A 21,261-nucleotide genomic window follows, 5' to 3' on the forward strand; every position below is an offset into this window, starting at 1 on the left:
GGTATGGGTGGGATGGAATGAGTCATGGGTCATGGATGGAGCAGTCCCTGGGTAGGTGCAAATGGGAAGATGTATTTAGTGGTGGGATCCCATAGGAGGTGACGCAAATGTCGGAGGATAATGTGTTGGATGCAGAGGCTGGTGTGGTGAAAGGTGAGTCCATGTAACAATTTATTTCAATACAAGACATCATGAGATTGCTTGAAAATGACAACTCTTTAGTAAGATGGCTGTCAAGGCTCTCTTTTGAAAGAGTGAAACTGTGCTTTTTGATCTGAAGGAATACAGTATAACTGCAGCGTAGCTTTATCAAGAGCACAATTTCTTCTTGATAATAAATCAACCACAACAAGCGTCTGAATATGACCAATGCATTCAACCATATGAGGGGATTGTGTTTTTCTAATCAATGCACTGATATCACGGCAATTTACATTCAGTTACCCTACTGTTTCTAATTTAGTAAACCTTCAAAGCAAAACACCAAGATTTCTATGAAGAGGACTGAACGATTGCTAAATGAACTGAAAATAACGAAAGTGGCATCATAATAGTCAGTGGAGCACATATTGGAATCATACCCGAGAAGAGAATATAAAACTTGCAAAATAATCAAATTTGCTCAATTATTGCAACTTAAATTTTTTAGTAAAAATTCAATATCCCTTTGATAATTTACTGTGGTACATTAAGAAAAGATATTATCGGACATAGTGTCTGCTGGCATCAGAAACACAGCCTCTTGAAGTACTATAATAAAAGACAGACACAAGAAAATTTAACAAAGAACAGTCTGTCGAGGAGGCAACAATGAGCAAGTTTAACTACTTTATATTCATTAATATTCCTGCATGAATTTATCCAAAATAATTTTTAGAAACAAACAACATCAATTGATCAACTGTCAAAAACTAAAGCATTAGATGCCTTTTTGATATGTAGTATTTAACAGAGCATAGTACAATGTACTGAATCATAAACAGAAGAATGAACAAATATCAAATTTCCTGTCTTTGGCTATGTTCTTTGCTACATTTTGCCAATAATTTCCAGACAGTTTACCTCCTGCGGGTCATTGAGACCAAACAGAAAAAATACTCTGCTAACAGTAGATCCAAGAGTAGGGATAACATCATGCCTAGTTGGACAGGTCAATTCAAAAGGCAATACTGATCTAATTGATAATGGAGTAAAAAATCTTCACTCTATTAGAGATTCAAGTGTGTTTTACTATCATATAGAAAGTGTGGAAACAGGCCCTTTGGCCCAACATGCACGCGCTGACCAATATGCCCCATCTACATTAGTCCCACCTGCCTGCGCTTGGCTCATATCCATCTAAACATGTTCTATCCCATGTACCTGTCCAAATTCTCCAAAAATGCTGATAGCACCTGGCTCAACTACCTCCTCCGGCAGCTCGTTCCATATACCCACACTATTTGTGTAAAAAGGTTACCCCTATTAAACCCCCCCACCCCCGCCTTGGGGGTTGATAGTTTCATAATAGATGTCAGTCGATAGTCTATCTCCTGCGATGGAGACAGTTAGATCAAGAAGCGGAAGGGAGACGTTGGAGATGGTCCAAGTGAATTTGAGTGCAGGATGCAAATTGGCAGTGAAGTTAATGAAGTCAGTAGGTTCTGCTATCTCAGATGTCCTGGTATGGACCACCTCATCTTGTATGCAGATGTGGTGTAGTAGAGGATAGTATCTTTGCAGGCGGCAGGGTAGGAAGAAATGGAGTCTTGGTCGCTGTGGGAGTCAGCAGTCAAAATAATGTAACTGATATTTGAAGGAAATTAATTTTTAAAGTTCATAAAAAATGTTTCATTGTATTTTTCGTGGAGTTTGTATTTGAATAATACATTCAAAATAGTTATCATGCACTTCCAAATTAAGATCAGAATATTCACAATTTCTGTTTTCTGTTTCTATAAGCATATGAAACTGATACTCTTTAATTATACCAGTAACACCATGAATTTTAACATCATGAAGACAGCTAAATGTCCCAAATAAATCATTTTGTTAACCTTCTTAAGAATGTAATCTTGTGGTTTATTAATAATTCCCACTGCATAAGGACATATTTACAAAGTTACATATATTGTTAAGCATAAAACAGCTTAAAATTTTAGTTCCTCATTCACTTAAGTCTAAGCAGATATCTTTGGTGCTAAGATAATAAACTACACCACTCAACAAATCAAACATAAATTAGCAGAGGGCTATACAAAACATGTAGAAATTATTCAAGCAAACTTTGCTTTACTAAATTACATTATTATCTGGTCTCACAAACATTAAAAGTGTTTAATTTGGATCCTGTTGTCAAATAAATGACATTATGATAGCCATATTATATGGTAACAAGCGCAAGTATCGAATTCACATGGATCATCTCCAACATCTCCCTAATACCTGCTGGGATTCAGAAAACATACGAAATTCACATTTTTTTCAATGGCAGGTTTAAGCTATGTCGCTCAACTGTTCAGAAACTACAAGTTCAATTGATGATTAACATTTGAGATGGCTTCTTGAATTCAATATTCAACTTATCACACTTAGAATTGTGCCATTTATACTTTTAAAAAAAAGTAGAAATTTTATTTTAAAACAATGGGGAGGGGGTGGGGCTAGTGAAAAACAAGATTTGTGGGAAAATTACTTTTGCTGTGATATTATGAAGTTATTTACTGAACTGTGGGAGTCTTTGAGGAACAAGATTAGAAATTATGAAATCTGAATAGTAGGCGTGTACAATATTTTTCACAAATATTAAAAATAATATTATATTTAAGAGAGAAAATAAAAAGGCAATGATGCAATCAGAAGAAAAAGACATTTAGCCAATGACGAAAATAATTTCATTTCCTCATTTGTTGCACTCACAACAAACAAAATCACTGAAGACAAAATCTTTAATTATATAAACATATGGACCCTATAGCTTTTGTATAAAATCAGATTATATGAAATACAAACAATCATTATCTTTTTTTAAATAACATGACCCACAAGTTCTTGGATGCAGGTAAATGAATCAGCACCATCATCAGTGAATGAAATATCACAAATACCTATGAAAAACAGCAACGGTTGACAGCAATTTAGGGACAATTTTTTAAATAGAGAAGAAATTTAAAAAGTGCGTTCACTTCATTATTTTGAATAGACCATAAAAGCGAATCCCATTTATTCCATTCATTCCACAACTGGGTTTCATTGCTTTTCAAGAAAATCCAATATAACAAGGATCCATCAGAATTATTTTCTCCTCTCATTACTCTCAAAGCTGCTACCATCTCTTATTTACTGCTCCAACGATGTTCCGAGGCATTCCATTTATTGTCACACACAAGCTTGAGCACTACTCTTGCTAAATAATTTTTGGCTTGAGCTTTTGTTTCAATACCAATAATGTTCACTTTCCAATGAACAACATTGCCCCAACAAATCTGTGCAGGACAAAAAGCAGCCAGAGAGTGCAATGTATAGCAGAGTTCGGTGTACTCGCTGGACCCGCTTAATTCAAATGCTAATAAAGAATAGTTGTGTGGACATAGAAATGCAATGATAGGGGTGGAGTGCAAAGGAGGTTGATTTTGAACAGTTTGCAACAAACAAGGGTAGTAAGTTTGGAGTAACCGGAATTTAGATCAATTAAACAAAGTTTGTACATGTAGATTACCTAATACAATACAATTTGTAGGAAAAGTGGGCACAAACGTTTTGGTTCTTTATTCTTGCTAGTTTGTAGGGCTGCTTGGACAGTTCGCCCTTTCATTTAGTCTGAAAATGAAGGAGAGTTAAGCGACCGTCCACTAGCTGGGCTGTTTACAAAAGTAAACATGTCTTTTTCTTTATCTTTCCCATCATGTTTGTGCTTGTGCTTATGCTTGTGTTTATGCTTTTTCTTCTTTTTCTTGTGTTCATGATGATGATGATGATGGTGTTCCCCATGTTTCGCCGAACTGGATTCTTTGCCAAGTGAAGGAACCGGAGTGGCTGGCATGGAAATCATGCCAGTTTCTATAGCTGGAGTTTCTTTTCCTGTGAAAATAACAAGACACAGGGATATGTCATGGTACATACACATATACATACAGTCGCAGGTACTGTCTAGTCAAGGCAGATTTGTGCAGTGGATCCATGGAGATCTTGCTAGGTAGATACAGAATTGGCTTCATGATAGAAAGCAGAGCGTGACAGTGTCATAGAGCATGGTAACAGGCCCTTTGGCCCAACTTGCCCATGCCATTCAAGATGGCCCATCTACACTAGTCCAACCTGCCCGTGTTTGACCCATAAGGGGTAAGCCATTTAGAACGGAGATGAGGAAATACCTTTTCACACAGAGTTGTGAGTGTGGAATTCTCTGCGGGCGGTGGAGGCCGGTTTCTGGATGCTTTCAAGAGAGAGTTATTCAAGGGCTATTAAAGATAGCGGAGTCAAGGGAGATGGGGAGAAGGGAGGGACAGGGTACTGATTGTGAATGATTATCCATGATCACATTGAATGGCGGTACTGGATCTAAGGGCCGAATGGCTGTTGTCTGTTGTCATATCCTGCTAAAACTTTATAATCCATGTACCCATCTAAATGTCTTAAATATTGTTATAGTGCCAAACAGAGGAAGTTTCTTTTTGGGGCTGGAGGCTTGTGAGCGTTGTGCCTCAAGGATTGTGGCTGGGCCAATTTTGTCTTCTGTGTCTGCTGTGTCAATGATTTGGATGAGATTATACAAGGCATGGTTGGTACATTTTGTGATGACATTAAGATCGGTGGTCTTAGACACAGTAAAAATGGTTATCAAGAATTACTGCAGGGTCTTGATTTGCTGGGCAAGTGAGCCAAGGAATGGCTAATTGAGTTTAATTCAGATAAGCATGAGGTGTCAAATTTGGAGAAATCAAACCTGGGGAAGACTCTTCATAGTGAACTAGCGGGCCAGAGGCGAATAGAAATCTAAGTGCATAGATCCCTGAAAATGGCATCACGTGTAAATTAAGTGGTGAAGATGGCTTGGAACACATTGGTCTTCATCAGTTAGGATGGGGGAATCAAGAACTAGAGGGCATTGGTTTAAGGTGAGAGGGGAAAGAATGAAGCTGAGGGCAACTTTTTTGCATATAAACGAGAATATTTCAGAATTTAAATGAGCTGCCAGTGAAAGTAGTAAAGGCAGGTACAATAATAACATTTAAAAGATATTTGGACAGGTATTTCAATATGAAAGATTTAAAGGGATATGTGCCAAACATGGGCATATGGGACTAACGTAGTTGGGGATCTTGGTCGGCATTGACAAATTGAATCAAAGGACGTTGTAATAGTCTCCATTTCCCTTCTGTTTAAATCAGCTGTGACATTTCCAGAGTTGTGTAAGTTGCTCTGATAGAACACCCTAAGTCAAGAGGTGCAGCATTATCTTATGCAAGTACCCCAGTTCTTTGACTGGGATATCTGCACCTAAATTTGTGCAGCATATCACCAGCATAAACTCAGGGGCAGAACCACTATTCATATGAATGAGGCATCAATAATGACTGGGACAAAGGTGAGCAGATGTAATTTTATAATTTAGGTTAACAATAATGATTCCATTGATTTTCATTGTTTGCGTGGGCTAATTTTAAATGCAGGGAAAGAAAATTAACTTTATGTAATCATATGTCACTTAATGTTCATCAAAGTAAAAGATTTAAAGGTAAAGATCACTTGAATCGCATAACAGCCTGTTAATGTAGTTGAGAGTCAGTGCAGGAGGTTGGGATGAAAAGGCCTACACCAATTGTTAAAGTGATTCCTGAATGTCTATCTGACTGGCGGTGCTGAGGCAATCCCAATGCTGCAATGGGCATCAGCCAACTGTTTAGAGCCAAGTTGCCAATGGAAAACTGCGTCAGAACCCATGCTGGAACATTGACCAACCAAGTACACAAGGATAACACTAAAGATCTGTCCCGATGTGTTCTTCACTTTGCAAATGAAGTATGAATAGCTTACTTTTGAATATCTGAAGTCTGCATAGTTTAAAGTTCAAAGAAATGCCAATCTTTCCTGTTTACTGTTTAAAGCAATTTCAATGGACTGGCAAACTCCTCACTGGTCTGTAATAAATGCTGCAGATGGGTATAAGTGTTTCATGATTCATAGTATAAACAAAATCTTGTTCCAATATATGCTGATGTTGAAACAAAAACTTATTTTTCCAATTATATTTTGACTTTAAAATACTTGACCGAGTATCAGTAAAGTTTCAGTAAAATAATTGTTGTTTAATTAATTCCATACACTTTTCCATGATCAAATTTCTCTGGAAATTCAGGATATTTTTTTGTTTTTCCTAAAAACATGAATTCTAAATCAAATAAATTAACTGATGTAATCAGTCTACGTGTATGTGTGTAGGCGTGTGTGTCCGTGGACAATGAGTGAACTAATCATATATAAAGGCAATCACACTACCATATATCTTCTTACTGTAACTTTGGACAACTGGTTCCTTTTTCTACATTTAGTTTATCAACTTATGATTTCTCTTACCTGGAGTAGACGGTCGTTCAAGTATGTTCAATTGATGATAAATAAAAGCCTGACTATCATGAACTGAGTCCATGTCAATCTCTTCATCCTCTTGAGAATTAGAAAACTAAAAATAAAAACAATTTTTAAATTCCCCTCAATATTACAGAACTGAATAGTTATGGCTAGGATTTAAAATGTTATTTAAGTCATTGCTTATTAATTATAATGATCAGTTCAGCTCCTAGAAACAAACCAAAAAGGTGACAGATTAACTTCCACTATAGTGTTACCATCTCATGTTCTTATTTTCCTTTAGGCTGATGTGAATTATAAAATTGATTATTATGTCTGTATTGCAGAGATCTCTAAATCATGTAATTAAAAACACCAACTCAATATTATGCAAAAGTAGTTTTGGAAAAACCATTGGGAAATGTTTTAGCTTGTTAAGGCATAAAAAGGGTATTAAAGATTTCTGTTTACCATATGTGGTAAATTTGGATTTTTATAAGGCACCACAAGATATCATACAAGTGGTTATTACGCATTTAGGATTCTTAAAACTGGAGACATTACATTTGAAGATTGGTTAACAGACAAACAAGAGAGCAAGAATAAACAGAACATCATCGAAATGTCAGGTTTTACGTCATTAGTAAGCTGGTGCAAGAATCAGTGCTAATGCTTCTGCTATTTGCAATCTTTATTAACGATTTAAATCAAGGAATTGACTGTATCTAGCCAAATATGCCAACAAAGTGGAAAGTTGTGAAGAAAACATAAAATTCTCAATTAAATATTCCTTCCAAGCAACATTTGTTTAACCTTTCACCACAAAGAGCTGATTCATTTCTCTTAACACCTTTCTGCACAATAATTACCCTTTCAACTGCTCTCTTCCACATCCATATATCCCTTCTGGATAAAACTGAAATCCATATTTTTTATAATGCAGAATACTGCATTCACTGTTCATAATGGGCTCCCCTCTACATTGGATGCTTGATTTGCTTACATTTTCTCTCAGACTGCAAGTGCTAGACATTGACTCCAGCAGAACTAATTTCGTAATTTCGTTCAAACCTAGGTTTGAATGACAATAAATAGCATTCCATAATGAAAGAGGAACTGGGCTGCTATATAGGATGGGGATTGCTGCACTCAATCAGATAAGTAGTATAGGGATCCTCCTGTCTTTCCTCAAGGAGCTGTCCCACTGCGGCGACCTAATCTGCGAGTTTAGAAGAGTTTGTTCATGCTCGAGGGAAGTTCCCGCATACTCTGGCCTCAGCTAGGCCGTGGAAGTTTTTTCAGCGTGTTGAAAAATTTTCCGTGAGTAAAAATTGGTCGGCATGGTTCTTTTTAACTCGTAGTGCAGTGGAGTGCGGTCGCTATTTAGTTAGAGGCAGTCGAGGGCCGACGTAGGCAATCTCCTTTGCTGACCGGGCATTTTGATTGGCTCATTGGAGCTTTCAGGACCCTGGAACACCGACCGGTAGGTAAAATGCCCGATAAACTTTATTATTATCTATATATTACTAAAAGTCTGATATTGACCACTTCCTGTTGTTCTATATATTGATTTTAGAGAAAACGCTGCCACTTACAGCTGTGATGTTTGGCCATCTTACTCAGAGTCCCCCTCCGCTGAGCAGGACAAGAGGACTTTACCCATTGATGAAAAATAAAAGAGTTATTAGTGTTTAAAAAATGTTCAGATTCTCTCTCCTGAAGGTCACGCCCCTTTCGGAGGGACTATAAAATCCGGAAGTGTTGAGTGCCTCAGTCAGTCTGCAAGATGGGGGAGCGAGAGGGTCACGTCTCTCAGTCTGAGCTGTGAAAAACACTGAACACATATCTACTAAACTGTGAGTGGTTTTACTGACCTGTCAGTGCCCTTAATGTGGTTTGAAAATATATACCTTTGGTTTGGAAATGATGAAGCTGTGTTTCCTTTTGTCTGGAAATGCTCAAGCTGTGTTGCCTAATTAAAGTTACCATGCCTAATTAAAGTTGTCTTGCCTAATTAAAGTTGCCTTGCCTTCTTTATAACTAAAAGGCTAATCTTGACCACTTCCTGTTTGCGCTTTATATTGATTTTTGAGAAAACGCTACCACGTACTGCTGAGAGTTTTGGCCATCTTACTCAGAGTCCACCTCCGCTCATCAGGTGCCATGGATTTTACCCATCGATGAAAAATAAAAGTGTTATTAGTGTTTTAAAAATGTTGAGATTCTCTCTCCTGTCAATCACGCCATGAAGGCCACGCCCCTTCTGGTGGGAGGGTGAGGGACTATAAAACCCAGTGTGGGCTTAGCAGTCTATGTAAGATGGAGAGGTCATGACTCGCTGTCTTTAGTGGCCTTGCACCCTGTTTGAAATGGTATAAAGCTGCACTTGAATTTGGTGGCCTTGCACCCTGCTTGAAATGGAACTTCAAGGAATAGCCGCGAGTCAACTGCCAGCCTACCAGCCGTGAGTGAGTGAGCTGCCAGCACAACAGGCTTGAGTGCCTGAGCCGCCAGCCCAAGAATCCATTTGGCCCACAATGTCCATTCTAGCCCTCTGGAAACCAGTCCCTTCAGTCCACAACACCCATACTAGCGCTCCAGAAAGCAGCCTCCCCCCTCCCTCCACTGCCCACCAATATTGGAATTGGTGGAGAGGTGGAATATTGTGTTGGGGGACCAGCCCTCCCGTGTGATGCTGGGACCCAACGGGTCCCACTTAGTCTAGTACTTCTTAAAAGTGTCTCCACTCCTTCTCCCCCACCTCTCTCCCCTTCTCTCCCCCCCACCCCCTCCCTGCTCTCTAAAGGACTTAGCAAACTGTGCAAGCCGTCTTTTACCTTCGTCTTCATCGCGGGTGTGAATTTCAGACAGTGCTCCCCCACTTTCCCTGGCCCCCGCCTTTGAGATGTGTTTGTGTGTGCGTGCGTGTGAGCGGTCGGTTGATCCAGCTCGTGGTTTTTCAGGCAAGTGCCCTCGAGCTTGAAGGTCGAAGACACTCTTCTGAAATCACGGATTAGGTCCCCTCAGTGGGACAGCCCCTTTAGGCTTGTAGCTTTTCCTGTGCTTCCCCCACTTTTTGCTGCAGCTATTTATGTCTTTCTTAGATTCTCACAATCATTACTTTTGCCTTCCATCATTATGACTTGGTACAAACACATTTCTTTCAATACTTTAATCTTTTTAAAATTATTTTCCTGCCTTCCTTTGCTTGCATTGTACATTTAATAATTGTATATTTTTGATAACTTTTGGCACTAATGAAAAACATTCCCTTTCTCTTTCCCTCTCTTAACTGGTTGGATGTTCCCTGCAATATACTTTAGTTACAATTAAGATAAAGAATTGCTCAAATTCAAAAGAATCAGCTTACTTTGATTTTAAGCTTAACTTTGCTGTTATCTTCATCTTTTTCCAGAACTTGGCCAGGTTCCAGTGGGGAACCAAGTGGAGTCTCTGCTTTTCTCTTAACACCCTGAATCCCAAATGCAGCGGATACAGCGTCCTTGACAAGGTGCTCCTCTTCCTGAGAAAGAAAGAATTCAAGTTTATATTAATACAATTTTCACAATTTTAAGATCTCTGTTAATGCTTCACAGCTAAATTATTTCTGAAGTTAATAAAATAACAAAATGTAAAGCCCACGTGCATATAGTATTCAAAAGAAAGAGCTGACAACAAAATCTAAGAAGGGGGGGGGCAGAAGAGAGAGAGGAGTGTGGGAGAGAAAAGAGAAATTCAATGTTATAACATTGGGTTGTCAGCTACCCTAGCGGAATATGAGGTGCTGTACCTCCAATGTGCATGTGGCCTCACTCTGGCAATGGGAGGTGGCTCAGGACAGAAAGTCAGTGTGGAAATGGGAAGGGAGGTTAAAATGTCATGGACTAAGCGCAAGTGTTCAGTGAAACAGTTGCCAAGTCTATGCCTACAGGGAGCCACATCGGGAACACCAGATGCAGTAGATGTGGTGAGAGGAGGTGCACGTGAACCTCTGTCTCACCTGGAAGGATTGCTGGGGTCCGTGGATGGAGGCAAAGAGGAGGTACAGGGCAGGTGTTAAATCTCCAATCGTTGCAGGGTAAGTATCTGGGCAGAGGCTTTAATATATGACCTTAAAAATAATCATTCAACTCGGGTACTCTCCTCAGCATTACCAGACAAAAAAGATTGATCCCCATAGAATCTACTGGAACGGTTTATCATATGGCATGGTGACACAGCAGTTAGTGCAGCTGTCAGAGAACACTAAGAACTTAGGTGTTGTGATGTGGAGTTTGCACCCTCTTCCTGTGACTGTTTCTGTGATCTAGCTGCTCTGTTTTCCTCCCACATGCTAAGACATACTGGGAGTTTTAAATTATTATTGTAAATTACTCCTGAATGTAGGTTAATGACAAAAAAAGTGCCAGAGATGATGATAGTGGCAACTAGAGTTAAAATGTTTAAAAGGTATTTGGATAAGGTAAGGTGTAGAAGCCTGTGGATCAAATGGATGTAAATAGGATTAGTCGAGATGCATTCATGGTTGGTATGGACCAGGTGTGCCAATAGGATTCATTTCTATGCTGCATGATTCTAAGATTTAATAATAAAGGACAGGATCAAAAGTTAATTGATAGACACATACGAGGAAGAATAATTGCAAGAATACAAGGAAATAAGAGGGGGAATGAGTTCATAGTTATTGCTTCCCAAGGAGCCCAACCTGAACCCAATAAGATCGTCTCGCCGAACACCTCCGCTCGGTTCGCAATAACCAAGCTGACCTCCCGGTGGCGCAGCACTTCAACTCCCCCTCCCACTCCGCCTCCGACCTCTCTGTCCTGGGTCTCCTCCATGGCCACAGCGAGCAGCACCGGAAATTGGAGGAACAGCACCTCATATTCCGTTTGGGGAGTCTGCACCCCGGGGGCATGAACATCGAATTCTCCCAATTCTGTTAGTCCTTGCTGTCTCCTCCCCTTCCTCAGCTCCCCTGCTGTCTCCTCCCACCCTCCAGCCTTCTGGCTACTCCTCCTTTTCCCTTTCTTTTCCCCACCCACCCCCCACCCCCGATCAGTCTGAAGAAGGGTTTCGGCCCGAAACGTTGCCTATTTCCTTCGCTCCATAGTGCTGCTGCACCCGCTGAGTTTCTCCAGCTTTTCTGTGTAACAGGCTAAAGTGCTCCCTTGTGTTATATTCAAAAGAAGAATACAAATGTTAGTAAGTTATTCAGAGGAGAAAGAGGTATAGGGATATCCAGAGGTTAAAGCCGAGTCAACTAACACCAGAATTGCCAACTTGTTGGTGGGGTAGGAGGGAAGGGAAATAGTTTGGTTAAAAAAGTATAGTGATTTGAAGGGATAAAGGCATGAAGGAGGTGTAGATATAAAATGTGGCGCGGCCATGGAGGGAATTGTACAAAATAATGAGTATGTCATAAACTGGAATAGGGGAGAACATTGTTTCGAGACCACATGTAAATTAATTGACTTTTAACTAGCTACTTAATTTCAAAGGAAATGTGGATAGGCACATGCACAAAGAAAGGAGGATTTGTAGAACATATTACTACAGAAAAAAACTAGAAAATACTGTTGCTTGCTTACTTTAATCTGGAAGGCAGGTATTATTCCATGCACGTTTGCACTGCCCAAGGGCTCTTGTCCACTTATTCCTATCTCAGGAATGATTATAGGATTCAGTACAGTTTTCTTTTCCTTTAAGTTGAGAACTAGACCCAACTCAGGCAGAGGAAGGCAAGAAGGTCGGCTGAGGCCAAACAAAGTATGGTACACGTCCACGGCATCACAGCGAAGTCTCCAGTCGTGGGAGGTTCCTTTAATAAAATGCATTAAAAAAAGATCTTTTCCATAAGCTACAGCATTGGTATTCACAATATGCACATTATTAAACAATAAAGAGAGAAAATACTGAAATAGGCAGTAGGCATAATCGGATTCTAAATGTCATATTGATTCATTCAGTCTCACACAAATAAATATATTCCCTTTGTTTGACCCATTTCTTGCCTGCCTTCGCTAACTAGCTTGCTTTTTCCCTTACCCAGTTATGACAAAGGTGAAATGTGAACTTTGTTTCTCTTTCCACAGTGCCTGATCTGCTAGTGATTCCTACATGGGGAATGGGATTCAGATTGCAGTATTACAACCATATAACAATTACAGCACGGAAACAGGCCATCTCGGCCCTTCTAGACCATGCCAAACACTTATTTTCCCCTAGTCCCATCTACCTGCACACAGACCATAACCCTCCATTCCTTTCCCATCCATATAACTATCCAATTTATTTTTAAATGATAAAAACGAACCTGCCTCCACCACTTCCACTGGAAGCTCATTCCACACAGCTACCACTCTCTGAGTAAAGAAGTTCCCCCTCATGTTAACTCTAAACTTCTGTCCCTTAATTCTCAACTCATGTCCTCTTGTTTGAATCTTCCCTACTCTCAATGGAAAAAGCTTATCCACGTCAACTTTGTCTATCCCTCTCATCATTTTAAAGACCTATATCAAGTCCCTCCTTAACCTTCTGTGCTCCAAAGAATAAAGACCTAACTTGTTCAACCTTTCTCTGTAACTTAGTTGCTGAAACCCAGGCAACATTCTAGTAAATCTCCTCTGTACTCTCTCTATTTTGTTGACATCTTTCCTATAATTTGGCGACCAAAATTGTACACCACACTCCAGAATTGGCCTCACCAATGCCTTGTACAATTTTAACATTACATCCCAATTTCTATACTCAATGCTCTGATTTATAAAGGCCAGCACACCAAAAGCTTTCTTTACCACCCTATCTACATGAGATTCCACCTTCAGGGAACTATGCACAGTTATTCCTAGATCCCTCTGTTCAACTGCATTCCTCAATTCGCTACCATTTACCATGTACGTCCTATTTTGATTTGTCCTGCCAAGATGCCTCACACTTATCAGCATTAAACTCCATCTGCCATCTTTCAGCCCACTCTTCCAAATGGCCTAAATCTCTCTGTAGACTTTGAAAATCTACTTCATTATCCACAACACCGCCTATCTTAGTATCATCTGCATACTTACTAATCCAATTTACCACACCATCATCCAGATCATTGATGTATATGACAAACAACAGTGGACCCAACACAGATCCCCAAGGCACCCCACTAGTCATCGGCCTCCAACCTGACAAACAGCCATCCACCATTACTCTCTGGCATCTCCTCCCATTCAGCCACTGTCGAATCCATCTTGCTACTCCACTATTAATACCCAACAATTGAACCTTCTTAACCAACCTTCCATGTGGAACCTTGTCAATGGCCCTACTGAAGTCCAATTGAAAGGGGGAATCTTTTAGGACTGAGATGAGAAAAACATTTTTTACACTGGTGAATCTCTGGAATTCTCTGCCACAGAGGCCAGTTCATTGGCTATATTTAAGAGGGAGTTAGATGTGGCCCTTGTGGCTAAAGGGAGAGAAAGCAGGGACAGGATACTGAGTTGGATGATCAGCCATGATCATATTGAATGGCGGTGCAGGCTCGAAGGGCCGAATGGCCTACTCCTGCACCTATTTTCTATATAGACAACATCCACTGCTTTACCCTCATCAATTTCCCGAGTAACCTCTTCAAAAAATTCAAGAATCTTAGTCAAACATGACCTTCCAGGCACAAATCCATGTTGACTGTTCCTTATCAGACCCTGTTTATCCAGATGCTTAAATATATTATCTCTAAGTAGCCTTTCCATTAATTTGCCCACCACTGAGGTCAAACTAACAGGTCTATAATTGCTAGGTTTACTCTTAGAACCCTTTTTAAACAATGGCACAACATGCGCAGTACGCCAATCCTCCGGCACCATTTCCGTTTCTAATGACATTTGAAATATTTCTGTCATAGCCCCTGCTATTTCTACACTAACTTCCCTCGATGTCCTAGGGAATATCCTGTCCGGACCTGGAGACTTATCCACTTTTATATTTTTCAAAAGTGTCAGTACTTCCTCTTCTTTAAATCTCATTGTTTCCATAACTACTCTACTTGTTTCCCTTACCTCACATAATTCACTATCCTTCTCCTTGGTGAATACCGAAGAAAAGAAATTGTTCAATATCTCCCCCATCTCTTTTGGCTCTGCAGATAGCTGTCCACTCTCTCTCTAATGGACCAATTTTATCCCTCGTTATCCTTTTGCTATTAATATAGCGGTAGAAACCCTTTGGATTTACTTTCACCTTACTTGCCAAAGCAACCTTATATCTTCTTTTAGCTTTTCTAATTTATTTCTTAAGATTATTTTTACATTCTTTATACTCCTCAAGCACCTCATTTACTCCATGCTGCCTATAATTATTGTAGATCTCTCTCTTTTTCCGAACCAAGTGTCCAATTACCCTTGAAAACCATGGCTCTTTCCAATTATTACTATTTCCTTTCAACCGAACAAGGACATAAAGATTTGGTACTCTTAAAATGTCACCTTTAAATGTCCTCCATTTCTCTTCTACATCCTTCCCATAAAACAAAAAGTCCCAATTCACTCCTTTTACAATCCGCATTACAGAGGATCTGTAACACTGATGCTCCCACTGTACCTAAAATTATGATTTATTTAAATCATCCTACATAAAGAAAGTTACTCAACCCAAACTATTGGTATTGATTTATTAATGTCATGTGTATCAAGATTCAGTGAAAAACTTCATTTTACATGCAATCTGGCAAATTATACCATGCATGAGTGTAACATGCAGTGCAAAAAGAGAAAGGAAACAGAGTGCAGAATGTAGTAAAACAGCCACAGTGAACACGCAGACAAAATAAAGTGCAGGAGACTCAATAAGGTAGATTGGGAATACATTCCTAGCCTTTGAGAGATCTATTTAAGTCTGATATCAGTGGGGAACAGGCTGTTCTGGTGGTATGTGCTTTTAAGTTTTTATATCTTCTGCCCAACGGGAGAGGGGAGAAGAAGCAATAAGCAGGGTGTGAGCGCTTCTTGATTATGTTGGCTGTTTTCTTGAGGCAGTCAAGTGTTGATAGAGTGCTGGGGGGAAGCTGGCTCAGGTGATGGACTGGGCTGCTCCCACCACTCCCTTCAATTTCTTGCTGTCAAGATCTTGAGAAGATTAATAAGTTTGATCTTCAGCGTTCTCCTCAAATTTTCTTTACGATATCTTGTGGGTGTTTAAATGCCAGTTCTGGATCCGTAAAAGAGCGTTCAGTAGAGTAATTTTCATTTTCGCCGGATATATCACCCCATATCTCACATTGGGGTTTACTTTCAGGATATTTCTTGTCTTTTTAAACAAGAGCCTTTTTTTCAGCAATTTCACGAGGATAATCCCTGAAGAATCTGATATAGTCCCCGGAAAATGTAAGGTTGACACCGTGAGGAATCATCTTCAATATATTTTCCAGTGTGGAGATATCTAGAAACTTCACTATTATCTGTCTTGGTGGAGCATTTGGTCCTCTTTGGAAGCGTCCTACCTGATGAGCCACATCTATACTCGGGTTTTCCGGAAGTTTAAAAACTTCTTTAAGTAAGTTGGTAACAAAATTACATGTTTGAGTTCCATGCTCTCATCTCTCCTGTACTCCAAAAATTCTTAAATTCTGCCTCCTTGACCTTGCTTCCAAATCCTGGCATTTATCCGTCATTTTAATCAATTGCTCCCGATCAGAATCTTGTTCTTTTTTCAGACTCGTTATTTCCTGAGCTATCTCATTCATTACAGTCTCCATATCTTCCCTCAGTTTATCAGACTTTTTCATATCCTCAAACAACTTCTCAAATTTCTTATTATAATCTTTTTCCATTCTGGCAAATTCTTCCGTTGTCCTTTTATCAAAATCCTTAAACTGCTGCTTCAGAGAGATGTACAGCTTCTTTAATTCACCTTCTGCCGGCCCCCGCTCACCTCTGGCAGCTCTGTCTAAAAACCACCTCTCCTGACCCCCTCCTTCTCAACACTCCTGCCCTCCCCGCAACTTTACCCCTGACACAGACTCTCCACACGCTGTGAAAGGAACTCTCCCCCCAATTGGTCCCTTGAACAAGTGTTGTCATTCAATAAGATGACAACTAATTCAACATTTCCCTGTGCTCCCGTTTTTCCCACCATCTCTCCACCTGCCATCACCCTTCACCCCCCACCCATTCAGTAATTAAGAATAAAGGAGACTAGGAAGCCATGGGCAAATTGAATTGTTACTGTTTTTATTTCTCTTATTTTTACGGAGTGAACAATCTGCGCATGCGCGGTTTAATTTTTTTTTAAAAAGCCGACTGACTGCCTACCTTGAGTAATTACTCACGGCACGTACCTGATCTATTCATTACTAAATGATAACATGACATTGACTTCCTTTATTCTCCCATTCTCCTCACTTACTTTAACCTTCGCTTCTGAATTTGCAGCACTCAGAAGTAATCCTGATATTGTCCTCATACCTATTGACAAGAATTGGGCAACTGACCACTTGCAGCTGAGGCCAAACATCAGGCATAAACTCATACTCCCTCTGGACTTCAAACCCAACCAAACACTTGCCCAACAACTCTCACACACTCATAGACCTCGAGATCTTTGGGAGATTTCTCCACAAGTTTCAACTTCATAATTCCCTCAGACCAGCATGTTTCCTCCTACCTCTTGCCCAAGACTCATAAACAGGACTGACTGGGCAAACCCAATGTATACGCAAAGCAAGCTAGAGCAAACACACCTCGTCTTATATCTTGAGTGACTGCATACGTCCAGTTTTGATAATTAATTCAACAATTTCTTAAATTTGCTTTCTCTGTCAGTATCCCAACTGGCTATTTCTATTGTAAGAGTCAAGTGTCTGTGATATTGGTTCAGTGTTTTAACCATTTTATACTCCATTAGTACATGCTGATCTGCTTTTACAAAACATCACACAGCTTTGTCACTCTCCAACTATTCCAATTAGCAAATCAGCCCCATCATAATCCTGGTCTTAGCCTACCACAGATGCACCATTTGTCCGATGTACCCCTCCCTACACTTTCACTGCAATTTGAAACTAACATTATTATTTTTCCCAGTTGGAATGACAAATCTTTAATCTTGAACATGACCTCTTTCTTTTTTCATAAATGTTACCTGACCTTCTAATTGGATCCAGCACTTTCTGATTTTGGCTTTGGCGAGAAAAATAGTTAATGTTTTCGGTCAACTGTTCAAACGCTACTTGAACATTTTTATTACAGACAGTTTGAAGTTTCTAGAAAATACAAGAACAGCAAGTAGGGAGTTGAAATTATAGGTGTAGAGTTAGCAAATACACAGCTATTATTTTTATTCCCTTGACTAAGATAAAGGCAATAGGTGATATTGTAAGGGGTAAGAATGTTGTAAAAACAAGCCTGAAGGCTTTGTATCTTAATGCAAGGTGCATTCGTAATAAGGTGGATGAGTTGAATGTGCAGATAGTTATTAATGAATATGATATAGTCGGGATCACGGAGACATGGCTGCAGGGTGACTAAGGCTGGGAGCTGAACATCCAGGGATATTCAATATTCAGGAGGGATAGACAGAAAGGAAAAGGAGGCGGGGTAGTGTTGCTGGTTAGAGAGGAGATTAACGCAATAGAAAGGAAGGACATTAGCTTGGAGGATGTGGAATCGATATGGGTAGAGCTGCGAAACACTAAGGGGCAGAAAAGATTCAGATTTCAGATTCTGAAAAGACTAGTGGGAGTTGTGTACAGGCCACCTAACAGTAGTAGTGGAGTTGGGGATGGCATCAAACAGGAAATTAGAAATGCGTGTAACAAAGGTAAAACAATTATAATGGGTGACTTCAATCTACATATAGATTGGGTGAATCAAATAGGCAGGGGTGCTGAGGAAGAGGATTTCTTGGAATGTATGCGGGATAGTTTTCTAAACCAACATGTAGAGGAACCAACGAGCAGGCTATTCTAGACTGGTTATTGAGTAATGAGGAAGGGTTAGTTAGCATTCTTGTTGTGCGTGGCCCCTTGGGCAAGAGTGACCATAATATGGTTGAGTTCTTCATTAGGATGGAGAATGACATTGTTAATTCAGAAACAAGGGTGCTGAACTTAAAGAAAGGTGACTTTGAGGGTATGAGACGTGAATTGGCCAAGATAGACAGGCAAATGATTCTTAAAGGGTTGATGGTGGATATGCAATGGAAGGCATTTAAAAACTGCATGGATGAACTACAACAATTGTTCATCCCAGTTTGGCAAAAGAATAAATCAGGGATGGTAGTGCATCCGTGGATAACAAGGGAAATAAGGGATAGTATCAAAACAAAAGATGAAGCGTGCAAATTAGCCAGAAAACGCAGCCTACCAGAGGACTGGGAAAAATTCAGAGTCCAGCAGAGGAGGACAAAAGGCTTAATTAGGAAAGAGAGAATAGATTATGAAAGAAAACTGGCAGGGAACATAAAAACTGACTGCAAAAGTTTTTATAAATATGTGAAGAGGAAAAGATTAGTTAAAACAAATGTAGGTCCCTTGCAGTCAGAAACAGGCGAATTGATCATGGGGAACAAGGAAATGGCAGACCAATTGAATAACTACTTTGGTTCTATCTTCACTAAGGAAGACATAAATAATCTGCCGGAAATAGCAAGGGACCGGGGGTTAAATGAGATGGAGGAAGTGAGTGAAATCCAGGTTAGCCGGGAGTGGTGTTTGGTAAATTGAATGGATTAAAGGCCGATAAATCCCCAGGGCCAGATATGTTGCATCCCAGAGTACTTAAGGCAGTAGCCGCAGAAATAATGGATGCATTAGTGATATTTTTTCAAAACTCTTTAGATTCTGGAGTAGTTCCTGAGGACTGGAGGGTAGCTAAAGTAACCTCACTTTTTAAAAAGGAAGGGAGAGAGAAAATGGGGATTTACAGACCGGTTAGTCTAACATCGGTGGTGGGGAAGATTCTGGAGTCAGTTATTAAAGATGGGATAGCAGCACATTTGGAAAGTGGTGAATTCATTGGACAAAGTCAGCATGGATTTATGAAAGGTCTATGTCTGACGAATCTTATAGAATTTTTCGAGGATGTAACTAGTAGAGTGGATAAGGGAGAACCAGTGGATGTGTTATATCTGGACTTTCAGAAGGCTTTCGACAAGGTCACACATAAGAGATTAGTATACAAACTTAAAGCACACGGTATTGGGGGTTCAGTATTGATGTGGATAGAGAACTGGCTGGCAGACAGGAAGCAAAGAGTAGGAGTAAATGGGTCCTTTTCACAATGGCAGGCAGTGACTAGTGGGGTACTGCAAGGCTCAGTGCTGGGACCCCAGCTATTTACAATATATATTAATGATCTGGATGAGGGAATTGAATGCAACATCTCCAAATTTGCGGATGACACGAAGCTGGGGGGCAGTGTTAGCTGTGAGGAGGATGCTAGGAGGCTGCAAGGTGACTTGGAAAGGTTGGGTGAGTGGGAAAATGCATGGCAGATGCAGTATAATGTGGATAAATGTGAGGTTATCTACTTTGGTGGCAAAAACAGGAAAGTAGACTATTATCTGAATGGTGGCCGATTAGGAAAAGGGGAGATGCAACTAGACCTGGGTGTCATGGTACACCAATCATTGAAAGTAGGAATGCAGGTGCAGCAGGCAGTGAAGAAAGCAAATGGTATGTTAGCATTCATAGCAAAAGGATTTGAGTATAAGAGCAGGGAGGTTCTACTGCAGTTGTACAGGGTCTTGGAGAGACCACACCTGGAGTATTGCATACAGTTTTGGTCTCCTAATCTGAGGAAAGACATTCTTGCCATAGAGGGAGTACAGAGAAGATTCACCAGACTGATTCCTGGGATGGCAGGACTTTCATATGAAGAAAGACTGGATAGACTCGGCTTGTACACGCTAGAATTTAGAAAATTGAGGGGGGATCTTATAGAAACTTACAAAATTCTTAAGGGGTTGGACAGGCTAGATGCAGGAAGATTATTCCCGATATTGGGGAAGTCCAGAACTAGGGGTCACAGTTTAAGGATATGAGGGAAGTCTTTTAGGACCGAGCTGAGAAAATCATTTTTTACACAGAGAGGGGTGAATCTGTGGAATTCTCTGCCACAGTAGGTAGTTGAGGCCAGTTCATTGGCTATATTTAAGAGGGAGTTAGATGTGGCCCTTGTGGCTAAAGGGATCAGGGGGTATGGAGAGAAGGCAGGGATGGTATACTGAGTTGGAAGATCAGCCATGATCATATCAAATGGCGGTGCAGGCTCGAAGGGCCGAATGGCCTACTCCTGCACCTATGTTTCTATGTAAGAGCAATGCAATTTTGTTGCAGTTTGTGACCAGAGTTGTGCAGTTTTGTGGAGTTTGAAGACCAGACCGAAGTTGGATAGTTTGTAAGTGTTGTATGGTTTGGTTCAGCCTGAGCATGAAAATATGGAATAACTGGAAAGATAGAGTTATCATGGCGTCGAAAATAATGATACCAGAGTGCAAAATATAGTGTCACAGCATTATAGTGTAAATTATAGAGAAACTGAAGATTAAAAATAAAAAGTGAAGATCTGCAATAAGATGATCAGGTTAGAAGATCAGGACTACACTCTAGTAATGGGAGAACTGTTCAGTAGTCTGATTCAGGCATGCTTGTTCAAGCTTTCATCTCTTCTGCCTGATGGAAGATGAGGGAATTACCTGAGTGTAAATGGTCCTTGATCATTTGCTGGT

At 40.1% G+C, this 21,261-nt stretch overlaps 1 protein-coding gene across 2 annotated transcripts in view; it reads right to left on the minus strand.

Annotated features, from left to right (window-relative positions):
• Window positions 1-2,043: 2,043 nt before the first annotated feature.
• Window positions 2,044-21,261, minus strand: part of taf2 (TAF2 RNA polymerase II, TATA box binding protein (TBP)-associated factor) — a 102,220-nt gene continuing 83,002 nt past the window's right edge. For both annotated transcript variants that reach the window (XM_055634614.1, XM_055634612.1), the window contains 4 exons: window positions 12,138-12,367; window positions 9,920-10,072; window positions 6,556-6,661; window positions 2,044-4,059 (listed from right to left, as the gene is read on the minus strand). In XM_055634614.1, the coding sequence (XP_055490589.1) occupies window positions 3,794-4,059; window positions 6,556-6,661; window positions 9,920-10,072; window positions 12,138-12,367 (755 nt within the window). In that variant the 3' untranslated portion in view covers window positions 2,044-3,793. The remainder of the gene's footprint in view (window positions 4,060-6,555; window positions 6,662-9,919; window positions 10,073-12,137; window positions 12,368-21,261) is intronic.

This window comes from Leucoraja erinacea, chromosome 4 (genome assembly GCF_028641065.1).
Source record: "Leucoraja erinacea ecotype New England chromosome 4, Leri_hhj_1, whole genome shotgun sequence".
Lineage (NCBI taxonomy): Eukaryota > Metazoa > Chordata > Chondrichthyes > Rajiformes > Rajidae > Leucoraja > Leucoraja erinaceus.